The sequence below is a fragment of the Phacochoerus africanus genome, chromosome 4, assembly GCF_016906955.1.
Source record: "Phacochoerus africanus isolate WHEZ1 chromosome 4, ROS_Pafr_v1, whole genome shotgun sequence".
Lineage (NCBI taxonomy): Eukaryota > Metazoa > Chordata > Mammalia > Artiodactyla > Suidae > Phacochoerus > Phacochoerus africanus.
In genome coordinates this window covers 31,088,456-31,102,039 of record NC_062547.1, presented here as the reverse complement: position 1 = coordinate 31,102,039, position 13,584 = coordinate 31,088,456, and the positions used below count along the sequence as shown (strand labels likewise).

Below are 13,584 nucleotides of genomic sequence, written 5' to 3'. Positions count from 1 at the left end.
CTTTAAAAATGGAATCAACATTTAGTCTCACTGATTATAATTTGACATGTACTCTTAGTAATTTTAAATATTCTGATATGAACATAAATATTTTTATACATTTATGTTAAACACTAAATGGTTTCATACTATTGCAAATTCTCCTGAGATATTGAAAAAGCTCATATTTCAACCACTGAATGAAGAAATAGTAAAAATGATGTTATTGCTGGTCTTTAAAGTGGTCAATCCCAAGCTTATATCTATACTCTTTTTAAAAATAATAATAGGAGTTCCCTGGTGACTCAACAGATTTTTAAGGATCCAGCATTGTCACTACTGTGGCTCACTGCTGTAGCGCACATTCGATCTCTGACCTGGGAATTTCTACATGCTACACGCACAGACAAAGTAATGTTTAATGCTTTGATGAAAATGTGCTTAGTTGTGATAAAATTTAGATCCTTTTAATGTGTAGGGGTATAACTCAGTGCACCTTTTTGTTACACCAATTCTTCCTGTTGCATAAATTACTAAGAGAATATTCTTCAAGATAAACAAAATGGAAAATGATAATTTTTCAATTATCTGTAAGGCATCCACAATTCATAATTAATAGTGATGCTAACCATCAAAATCTGTAAAATTTAGAATATTTTTGTCTTTTAGTTGGATTATAGTGTTAGCCTGAGGATGAATATGATGAGACAAACATAAATTATGTTGATTTCAGTTTTGATTTTCTGAATTTGTAGCACCTTTTCCCCAAAGATTAATTACAACAGGAATGATGTCCACCAGATTGGCAACAGGAAGAGATCTCATGTATCCTTAGAGCTGAGCACAGAGCCAAGCATATGATATGATAGGAGATTAAAGATATCTTTGAATACATAGGAATGTGATCTGCAAAATACTGAATCACTATGCTGTACTCCTGAAAACACAATATTAAATCAGCTGTACTTTAGTTTAAAAAAAAAGAAAGATGAATAAAATGTCAAGATCCTACCACTCTAAAAATTACTAATAAGGCCATCATGAAATATGTTTTGAATTTAACGTATGACAGTTTAGGGAATTTAAAAGATCTTCTTAGAGGTACTAGAGAACATAAATTATACCTTGGTTTAAGAGACTAATGAAAATACATATATCCTAGCATTTTTCAAATTTTAGCACAGCTTCAACTTTGTTTAAGCATATATCTTCCTAAGGAGTTTTACTAACAACATACAGTTTTATATCATTTATAAGCCCTGTGAACTTACTGGTAATTTTCCTGATTAGGAGTCTATATACATATCTATAAATGTTACCCTTTAATTTTACTGAAGCTATAAAAAACAAATCTCACTGTGGTTCAGGATGAGAAGATATCATTCTAGTGCGTAATAACTTCTTTAAAAATAAAAGTGCCTTATAGTATTTCTATTAGAAATCTATAAAAAATGTACACACACATATTTGTTTCTTTGAAATATTCCACTTATCAGATGGTATGAGTAAGAAGGCAGCCCATCCCCACAGTTCAGTTTGGGGGAATTTTCATAGGCTAATGCTTATCGTTTCCTAGCTAACTGTAAGCATCATCATGTTTCAGAATTTCAAATTTCAAATTTCTTGTCCCAGGTAGCTTTGATGGTTCTGGTGTCTTCCAATGCTACTTAAACCAAAAATAGTATCCACAGAGAAAGTGGAAAGGGATTTCCCCTCCATAATTATTTCATTTAGTTTTTTTTTTTTTAAGGGGCAACATATGGAGGTTCCCAGGCTAGGGGTCCAATCAGAGCCACAGCTGCCAGCCTACACCACGGCCACAGCAACACCAGATACGAGCCACATCTACAGCCTACACCACAGCTCATGGCAACGCCAGATCCTTAACCCACTGAGCAAGGCCAGGGATTGAACCCACAACCTCATGGTTCCTAGTCAGATTTATTTCCACTACACCACGACGAGAACTCTCCCCTCCATAATTCTTAACACAGTGAGAGGAAAGAAGCTTCATTAATCAATCCACATATTGTGAAATTACACATGGGCAATTTTCTATTTGGTGTTGACATTTTTATGGTGTTATCTATATGTCTAAATATTGCTTATAATTTCAATGCATGGTACACAGTTCTTTCCATATTGTGTACTCTCTAGTCTATCACTCTACTTTAATCTAACTCTTAGCCTCATAAAGTTCAAGACTTGATCAAAGAGATGATTTTCAGTCTCTCTGATCTCCTGGTGATGTGTTATCTGTTAACTTGTCTTTCCGTCTCAGCATTGAGCATTACACAGCTAACTTGTTGACCGTATTTAACGGTGTCCTCAAGACAATGTTTTTTAACCTAGTCTAGATTAATGTTGGCCAGTTATCATTTAATTTCTAGAAAGACCAAAGTGGAAAAGAAAAGTTGCTTCAAAAAACAGTAATTGAAAGATTAACATTGAAATAAGGAGGACAGCAAAGATTACCAGATAGCTAATAGAAATAAATGAAGCAGGCTGGAGCTGGTGTGAGGACTACCACTGGGAATGGTAGAGAATATAGCAAACTGTTCTAAAGGAGGAATCTGTTCCTGAATGGTTGATATCATGAGAGGATGAACTTCACTCTTGCCTATTCATCTGATTTTTTTTTTCAAAAAAGGCCAGTAATACACAATTTTTTGGGGGTGAAATCTCCGTATTTCTATAAGCTCATGACTATTTAAAAATATTATAATAATGTGCAGATCAAACAAAATCGATGGGTCCCTAGTTTTTAGTCTCCATAATCTAACTTCTATCTGTATAGAAGGATGTGTGTGTGTGTGTGTGTTTTGCCTTATTAGTTCATGAATTTAACACTAAAGGCCATATCCTACAATTCAGTCTTTAAAAATGAAGCAGAAATTCCCATTGTGGCTCAGCGGGTTAAGAATCCGACACAGTGTCCATGAGGATGTGGGCTGGATCCCTGGCCCGGCTCAGTGGGTTAACGATACGTCACTGCCACAAGCTGCAGTGTAGGTCGCAGATACGGCCTGGATCTAAAGTTGCTGTGGCTGTTGCATAGGCCTTAGCTGCAGATCTGATTCAACCCTAGCCTGGGAACTTCCATAGTCCACAGGTGTGGGTGTGGCCCTAAAATGAAAAAGCAAAAAAATAAAGCAAAATCAAGATTAAATGATGGCCTAAAATTATATTTGATTCAATTGGTTTGTCTAATTGATGTCTCAAATATCTTTGAGGTTTATAATTTTTTATATTTTTTATGATTTTGATATCAATTGACAATGACATTGTTGGTTTGTCTTTCATCCACTCTGGTCAAACAGACACACATCCTCACAGAAAAAAAATATGAAAAAGATAAACATATGCAAGCCCTTGCTGTACTGAATAAGAATAAGATGAGTGACACCAAATGAGACATAACTGAACTAATGAGGCATGATATGTTTACAATATTCTTTGAGAGTTGTCAGGTTGCTACTTTAAGTGCTAGTTCTATTATTTTTAGCATATAAAAGGCAATGTCTTAATTTTTAGCTTTTGTTAAGATCACATTATACTACTTAGAAGAAGAGGAAAAAAATTTGTCTCTAGAAGCTGCTGTCACATGAGGATATTTATTGTTATATAATGAAATATGGCTGTATTTTTTAAAATAAGTCACACAGACATTTTAGATGCCTGGAAAAAAATAAACATATTTGAAAGTATATACCCAGAGGTGTGTGAACTCTAAAAATCCTGGTCCTTACTGATTTTGAAAAAACAAAATGTAGCTTCACAACTAGTAAGAACGGCTAGTTTTCCAAAATATCTTCTATTTTGCTTCCACCTTGCAAAAGATTTTCTCAGATAAAAGCAAGTTGCATTAATACAAGGGCAAATAATCTTCATCCACATAGGGATCCTCCTTTTTCCCTGCCCATCCTAACTTCCTCCTCGTCCTTGTTCTCTTCTTTCCCTCCTTTCTAAATTAAACCAAATCTTTTCTTATAAATAGTAATTTTTCAAATTAAACTTTCTCTCTCTCTCTCTCTCTCTCTCTCTCTCTCTCTATATATATATATATATATATATATATATATATAAAGATATTTAAGAAAAAAAATATATATATATATTTTCTTAAATATCTTTTTTCCTTTCCCAAGCTCCCTTCCTCATAGACAACAAGGACACTGAGTTTGTGGCCTCAGTTCCACCCAGTTCCATAACAACCCTGGCCAGAGGAGGAAGTAACTTCAGGAGCCTAAGACCAGATCAGCACTAGCTTCAGTATCCAGTGAGCCTAGGGAGAGCCCTGATCATAAAGAGTAAGTTCATCAAGCTACACGTAACCTTTCCAAACACCTACCATTTTTACCTAACCCACTGGTCACACAAGTAGTCTTCTCTCACAATTTCCCTCTAAAATAACAACTTAGTCACCCTTACCTATCATTCTGATTTGTTTTTTTCCTTAGTTTTTTTTTTTTTTTGCACTTTCTAAAAACAGCTTTATTGAGAAATAACTGACATACATTACTATAAAATACTGTACACTTGACAGGCACATATTTGAAGTGTAAAATTTGCTAAGTTTTGAAATATGTATAAACATGTTAAAGCATCACAACAATCAAGATAATGAATATACATCCATATCTATCACCCCCCCAAATCACCCCAAGGTTTCCATGTATCCTTTTGCAATCATGCCCTCCTGTGTCTCCCCATCTTCCTATCTCCAGGCAAACACTGATCTGCTTCCTAGATTAGTTAGCACTTTCTAAAGTTTTATATAAATGAAATCGAACAATAATATATTCCTCTCATGGTTTTGTTCTTTTTCCTCAATATAATTATTTTGAAATTCATCCATATTGCTGTGTGAATCAAGAGGTAATTCCGGGAGTTCCCGTCATGGCGCAGTGGTTAACGAATCCGACTAGGAACCATGAGGTTGCGGGTTCGATCCCTGGCCTTGCTCAGTGGGTTAACGATCCGGCGTTGCCGTGAGCTGTGGTGTAGGTTGCAGACGCGGCTCGGATCCCGCGTTGCTGTGGCTCTGGCGTAGGCCGGGGGCTACAGCTCCAATTCGACCCCTAGCCTGGGAACCTCCATATGCCATGGGAGCGGCCCAAGAAATGGCAAAAAGACAAAAAAAAAAAAAGAGGTAATTCCTTTTTATTGTTAGGTAATATTTTATCATATAGATACAACATAGTTTATATATGTGTGTGTATGCATGCACGTGCATATTCTAGAAAAGTTTCAATTGTTTTCCAAAGTTACTGAACTATTTCATATTTCTACCAATTATGTAGAAACTTAAGTACCAACTATGAGGGTTCCAGTTGTTCTACCATCGTCACCAGCAATCAGTATGGTCCAGCCTTTTAAACACTGGACCTTTTACTACATATCACTTTAGGTTTATTGGGCATTTCCCTAATGATTAGCATCTTTTCATATGCCAACTGTGTATCTTCCTTGTTACAGCATTTGTCCAAATCCTTTATCTGTCCATGTTTTCTTGAGTTGATTTTATTTTTCAAATATACATTATTTGACATTATTTGAAAATATTTTGTCCTTTTGTGTAGCTTGTTTTATTCTCTGCACTTCCAAAGAGCAGAAATTCTTAATTTTAATGAAGTCCAATCAGTTTATATTTTTGTGGATCATGTTTTTGGTGTCATATCTAAGAAAGCATGAGTAATGCACAATCATTAATATTTTCTCCTATGTTTTTGTCTAAAATAGTCAGTTTTAGGTTTTACATGTTAAGTCTGTAATCCACCTTGAGTTAATTACTGTTTATAGTATGATGAATGGATCAAAGCTCATTTTTTTTTTGCATACTGGATACCCAAATGTTCCATCACCATTTGCCAAAAAAAAACTTTTCTCCACTGAACTTCTCTTGTAATTTCTTCAAAAATCAATTGACCACATATGTGTGCATGTATTTCTAAATGCTCTATGCTGTTCTATTGATTTAATTGTCTATTTTTAGTGCACACCATTTTTCATTACTGTAGTTTCATAATAAGTCTTAGGTCAGGTAACTTTGTTCCTTTTTCAAAATTGTTTTGCCTTAGGTCTTCTGCATTTCTATATGGATTTTAAAATAACATTGATAGCTTCTATCAAAGAAACCTGTTGTGCTTTTCATTGAGATTGCATTAAATCTACAGATCAACTTGAGGCGTTCCCATCATGGCTCAGCAGTTAATGAACCCAACTAGCATGCATGAGGACACGGCTTTGATCCTTGCCCTTGCTCAGTGGGTTAAGGATCTGGCATTGGCGTGAGCTATGGTGTAGGCTGCAGACGCGGCTCAGATCCAGCGTTGCTGTGGCTGTGGCATAGGCCTGTGGCTTCAGCTCTGATTGGACCCCTAGCCTGGGAACTTCCACATGCCACAGGTGTGGCCCTAAAAAGACAAAAAAAAAAATTGAGGAGAATGGACATCATGACTATATAGAGTCTTTCAATCTATGAACATCGTATATCCCTCCATCTATTTAGATCATTCATTTTACTCAGCAATGTTTTTGGTACACAAGTCTTGTACATATTTTATCTAATTTATATTTAAGTAAAAAATACTTTTGATGTTATTATATCTGGTATTTAAATTATCAGTTTCTCAAATTGCTTGATACTAATATATAAGAAACAAATAGACAGATATAGATCTTGAGTCCTCAAACTTGAACACATTTATTAGCTTTAGAAACTTTTTGTAGGTTTCATAGGATTTTATACATATATCATTTGAATATAAAGATAGTTTTACTTCTTCAATTCGTATCTAGATGTCTTTTATTTCTGTTCCTTTTCTTTTTAATCGGCTAGAGGTTTCCATGCCATGCCAAATAGGTGAGAGTGGACAACCATGCCTTGTTCCTAATCTTAGGAGGAAGCATTTGGTCTTTCATCAAAAGTATGACGTTAGCTGTAGGTTTTTCATAGATGCCCTTCATCGTATTGACAAAGTTCCCTTCCATTTAGCTTTCTGAAAGTTTTCATTAGGAAGGGATGCTGACTCTTGTTAAATGCTCTTTTCTGTATCAATTTGATGATGTTCCTGATTTTTTCCTTTTAAGACTGTCAATATAGTGACTTACACTGATTGATTTTCATATGTTAAACCAACTTTATGTTCATGGGATAAACCCTACTTGGTCATGTATATTATCTTTTTATATACTATTGTATTCAATGTGTTAAAATGTTAAGAATTTTTTGCATTTATGTTCATGAGGGATATTAGTCTTTGATTTTATTTTCCTGAAATATCTTTGGTTTTTGTTATCAGAGTAATGCTGGCTTCAGAATAAGCTGGAAGTATTCCTTCTTCTTCTATTTTCTGTATGAGAATATGGAGAATTGGTATTATTTTTTTCCTAAAACATTTGGGAGAATTCTCCAGTAAAGCTAGTGAAAACATCAGGGCCTGACATTTTCTCTGTGGGAAGGTTTTCAAACAAAAATTTAATATCTTTAATAGGATATGGACTATTCAGATTAACTTTTCAGGTTAGCATATAGTTGGATCTTGCTTTTTTATCTCATCTGAGAGTTCATGACTTTTTTTTTAAAGTCTCCTCTATTGCACTGTCATCATCCAACACTCTACAGATTTTATTTTATTGGCCACACCCACCGCACACAGAAGTTCTGGGGTCAGGGATCAAACCCATGCCATAGCAATGACAACCTCTAGGCCCCCAGGGAACTCCTTCCTGACAGTGCCTGACTTTTAAATGGGCTTTTTAGATTATTTACATTTCATGCAATTGTTGACACAATGGGTTTAAATCTACCACCTTGTTACTTATTTTCTATTTGTCCTATCTGTTCTTTGTTCCCCTTTCTATCTTTATCTATCTTCTTTTGCATTATTTTTTAATTATTTCATTTTTATCTGCTTTTTTTGCTTGTTAGCCATAACTTTTTGCAATATTATTTTAGCTTCAGGGTCTATCATAAATGTCTTTAACTTAGTCTATTTTCAGTTGATATCATACCATTTCACAAATACAGTATAAAAAACTTTTTTCCATTTCTTATTGTACTGTTGCTTTCATATATTTTACATCTATCTGTTTTTATCTCCATAATATATTTTGCTTTAAATAATAAATTATATTTTAAAATGACTAAAATAATAAGAAATAAGGTCTTTATATTGCCTACATAGTTACTACTCCTAGTTCTCTTCATTTCCATCTGATATCATTTTTCTTCTGCTTGAAGGCCTTCCTTAAATATTGTTTGTTTTGCATGTCTGCTGGTGATCATTTTTTTAGTTGTTGAATAATATCTGAAGTTTTAATTTTGCTTAATATTTGAAATTTCATTGGGAAAGGATTTCTATATTGATTTTTTTTCTTTTTGTTTTTAAATATGTTCTTCCACTGTCTTCTCATTCTTATTGTTGCAGACAAGAAATCTGCTGTTAGTCTTATTTTTGTTGTTCCTCTAGTATATAACAAATATGTTTGTTTTTTTCTGTGTACTTGTAAGATTTTCTCTTTATCACTAATTTTAAGCAGTAATTTTCCTTGGTTTCTTTTCTTTGTGTTTCTTGTGCTTAGAATTTATTGAACTTCTTGGATGTAAAGGTCACAGTTTTTACAAAATTTGGAAATTTTTCAGATATTTCTTTCAATATTTTTCTGTTCCCTACTTCTTCCCTTCAGAGATGGATTATTCGTGGATTAGATGTGAAGCTTTTCACATCTCACTGATGCTATGTTCATTTTCTAATACATCTTTTTCTCTCTGGCTTTCATTGTGAATAGTTTCTGTTGCTATCTCTTCAAGTTCAGTAATATTTTCATTCATAATATCTAATGTGCTATTAGTCACATTCAGTATATTTTTCATACCATACATTGTGGTTTTCATATTTATAAATTTGATATGAGTGCTTTTATTTCTTCTGTGTCTCCACTTAACATGTTTAATCTTCCTCCAGCTTCTTGAATACATGGAATATAATGATAACAACTTTTTAAACAACCTGTATATTAATTCTATCATATGCATCATTTCTGGGTCAGTTATAACTAATTGATTTTTCTTTTTATTATAACCCTGGACTAAGTGAGTTGAAGCATCTCTGGCTCTATGTCCCATGGTCTGCCCTTGTCATTATTACAAGTTGACTCTAGGTGTGCTTCCAGTTTACAGCATTGATGCTGCCCCTATGCCACATGCAGCACCCCATCAAACTGGAGCTTGCTTTGGGTTTGTTTGTCCCTCCTTGGGAACAATGTATTTAGGACACTACTAGCACTTACCAAGTTGCATGATAGCAAGCTACTATCTCCCTCTCCCTTCTGCCTGGGTTTCTCAATAATACATCCTACTTGTTCACTGAGATTTCTACTACCACACTCAGCACTCACTTGCAGATTGTGCAGCTTCGTGGCTAAAAGTGGGTTATATATTATGGTTGCTTGGCTTTGCATTTCTCCCTAATCACTGAGTAGATATGACCTTGAGTAAGTGATTAACTTGCCTGTATTTTAATTTCCTCACTTGTAATGATAATAATGACACCTACCTTAACAGATTATTAACATTAAATTTTACATATAGTATAAAGAAATTAAAATACTATCTGGGTCAGAATTTTTTGTTGGTGTTATTAGAGTAAGAGTTACAGGTAGGATTTACATCTGGAAATCTGACTCTGTAGATCATATTCTTAACCATTATGTAATATTCTAATACCTGTTGGACAGTCTGTTTTGTATGTTAGAGAACATCTCCCTTTTGTATTTCAGGCTGAGCCAGTTTCTCTGGTGCCTAAGTGCCCCAGTTCTGGTTTCAGCCCTAAGCACATCCTCACTGTCTATCCAGCCAGAAATAGTTGGCTGATAGCTTTCTAAGTCTTAAAGTACATAGGACTTGTTTTTGTCAACACTAGCTGAAATCAAAAGACAAATAAGGAGGAGAAAAGAAAGCATCTAGGAAACAATATTTCCAAGTGATTGAAGATAAATCACTTTTCTTCCTTATCACTAATTTTTTCTCCTAAATCTCTTTTTCGTTTTTCATTTTATTTTCCCAAGTCAGAAAAAACAAATGGAATGACACTTTTGGTGACTTACAAGCCAGCAATTTTTGTCTCCTCAATTTTTCTTTCACAGTTCAGTATTTAATTTACAGAAGAATGGAGGAAAGGTTAGGAATACACATAGAACTTTAAATTTTTAAATAAATAACCAAAATGTATATAAAGAAATGAGTTCCAATAATTATAGAGTAAACCAGCAGCTTGTCTACAACACAGATACATACTGAAGGCCAAGGTTTCACTTTTAAAACTATCTAAGAGACACTAACAAAGTGGCATATGTTTTTCAAGCTTATTTTAGAAAAATTAATATTGATATTTTGAACACAAATTTAAAACTTAATGAATATTTAGTCTAAGCCAGGAAGCATCATGATTTGACTACTCAGAAATCTTGAAATTAATGTTCCTTGTTTTGAGGTAAATCGCTCATAAACATTACCTTTTCTGTAGGATTAATTTGTATCCTTCTAGTGATGTTCCCTCAGCGGCCTTGAGTCTGATTGGATGACCAATAGCCAGACAGCCCTGAGTTATCGCTCGGCTCAGGATCATTCCAGTCTTCCAATGAATAGAGAGGGGGGAGAAAGGTCTAAATAAGTTAAAAGAACCAGAAAATTCAACAATGTGTCACAAATAGTGAGGTCATTATGCCTGGATAAACCTGGATATTAACAGTTGCCGAAAGTGAAACACTACCCACAACTTAGCAGTCAGTGAGCCCTGCTCAGAATAAGTGATCTTCTGTCGGACAAGGGTGGCATTTTACAGTTCAGCGCAAAATAAAACAGACCTTGATATCTTCATTTGTCCTTTTTTTCTGTGCATATTTCACAGTGCAGCGATTTGGGGTCCATCACGTGTCACTTGTTATAGTTATAACTATGGCGCTTACTTGAAATATGTATGCACAGAAAAAAAAAGTGCAGCGAACTGAAAAGATTGAAACAAATCCTTAACCTTTGTACCAATTTAAAGTTTTACTCTGGGTCTAAATACAATGGGTTAAACATTTCAAGGTGGTTTGTGAACTGCTTTTGTTTTAAATGTTAGGATTCTCTAATGAGGAAATTGAGACTATTGAGTGGCCATTTAACAATTTACTTACTTAGTGAATCAACACATTTTAAATAAGTGACAACCACTGAGGAATTTATTTATACATATTGAGGATTTATGGCATGCAAACCTCTCTGTCTTAAAAGGTAAAATGATTTATTTTTGTAAAAAGAGAGAAAACTTCAAACCTTAAAAGATTTTTAAAAATGCATTTTAGCACATGACTTTTACTTGTCATGTTTTTGGTATGTGTGTAAAAGAACTACACAATAACTCAAGAAAAAAAATTTTAAACATTTTTTTCTAATAAGCACTGAGTGGAATCCTCATTTGCTTATCTACATAGAAAAGTGAACTCCTTGGGTGAGAGAAAAGAATCACCCTATATTAAGCACTTTCTATATACCAGATAGTATGCTTGAACTTCACACATATTTTCTCATTTAGCCACCACAGCAACTATGCAAGACAGGTGTTATTAACTTCATTTTATATATAAGAAACCTTCCCAAGATCACACAAAGGATTCTAATTCTAATCTAACTCCAAAACTCACCATCTTTGTAGCATTTCAAATATTTTAGGGGAAATTTTAGACAAGTACAGGTTTTTTGATATCATGAAATTCTAGAAAACAGATACCATGCAACTACAGAATATGAGATTTGGGAAAATAACCTTCCATATCAACTCATCCAACTCTTTTACCAGAAGACTAAGGCCCTGATATGGGATGTGACTTACCTGAGGTCACACAGGTGTTCACTGGTGCTGCTAAAACTAAAACACTTGCCTCAATGCTCATGAATTGTTCAGCTATAGAGCAGTGTTTTATATTACAATTAAATGGCATAAGTTTTGAAGTCAGACCAAGAATCTCTCCTAAACACCGATTAGCCTCAGTTTTTTTTTTCTGCTATATAATGAAAACTTACATGGTTTTTATAAAATTAAATAAGATCATAAATGTATATAAGATGCTTAACATATAACGGATGTTTAATAAAATGGCAGGTATTATTATTAAATCAGAAACAAAATACAACTTAAAACAGGCTAGTAGTTAAGAGCGTCTCCAGGTGGGAAGCAAATCTAAGAAATATCTAACTTAATTCTGCCTTTGTCTTTTAAATGAATAATATTTCTTAGTACCTTTGTGTCTTAATTACACTATATTTTTGGTTTTTAACTCTCAATGAAGCAAAAATAATAGGTGCAATCTAAAATTTCACTGAAGAAAACAGTTTCAATCTCTCCCACCCCCTCAACCAAGGAAGCAAACTTGCCTGGGTGTTCCTCTGCACCCATGGAAGTGCTAAGAAGCAAAAACATTCTACAGGGAGGGGGAGCAAAGGGAGACACAGAAGGGTAGATACAAGCTGCACCATCTCTTTCCAGACATAAATATTTGGTGGCAATTACAAGATATATTTCAACAGTAAGAAGGAAGGGGACAGAAATTACATACCTATGTTTAAATAAGACCCAATAGTAAAAGAATCGAATTTTAAAAAATAGCCCAATACACAGGAATAAAATGTGTTAGGCATCATTCACATTTTTTTTTTTTTTATACTTAGGGATTTCTCCTAAAACTATCCTTACAAAGACCACATGCTATCACTATATGGTGCTAATCTACCAGGCTCTGTGAACCTCAACAATGAAGACTAAGGAGTAGCAGCAAATGACTTTCAGACAAGTCTCATGAAAATAGTGAGACTGTGGGCTATCCATAAGCTCTATGCTGGGTTAAAATCACTTTGGAATTAACTCATCAGCAGACCTAAAAGTGAATCGAATGCTCATGTGGGAGTCCTCTGTACAAGACAAACCAAGAGCACAGAATAGATTCAAAAGAGCCAACAACTTGTATGTTATCACTTGCATGCTCCTTTGCATGAGGACACACTGGGAGCAGAGCAGCATGGTGAGCCAGGGATCCCGGGAGGTCATTCAGGGAGAGCAGACACTCTTGGGTACCTTTGTGATCAGCCACACACTGGCTGCAGGCCACAGCGTCAATGGTGCTTTCTGACTCCCACTGCTCTCTTCACTACTTGAGAAACTCTGTTTTCTGATGGAAACAGATGCATGAAGGACCATATTGGGGTCCGCCTATACAATGAGAAGAAGTATGGTTTTAACTTACAGTCTAAAACTTAACCTCCCTCCACATACTTACCCAAAATAAATGAATCTAGAACATGACGTTTCTGATTGAGGTCGCTTTTCAAACAGTGGAGCTCAATCCCATTAAACCAATTCAATTAATATTTGTTGAGCACCAGCCCTGATACATAAGACTGAGAATATGTGTTATGGGATATTATAAAATATTTTTCCTGCCCTAAAAAAACTTTAAACTGTAGAGGCAGAGTTCCCGTCATGGTTTAGCAGTAACGAACAGCACTAGCATCCATGAGGATGCAGGTTCAATCCCTGGGCTCACTCAGTAGCTTACAGATCT

General features: G+C 34.7%; 1 protein-coding gene across 1 annotated transcript in view; it reads right to left on the bottom strand.

Annotated features, from left to right (window-relative positions):
* The window catches only part of DCDC1 (doublecortin domain containing 1), a 393,003-nt gene that overhangs the window by 179,192 nt on the left and 200,227 nt on the right, over nt 1–13,584 (bottom strand). The window contains 2 exon segments of the mRNA XM_047776089.1: nt 10,498–10,616; nt 13,098–13,232. Coding sequence (XP_047632045.1) covers nt 10,498–10,616; nt 13,098–13,232 — 254 coding nt within the window.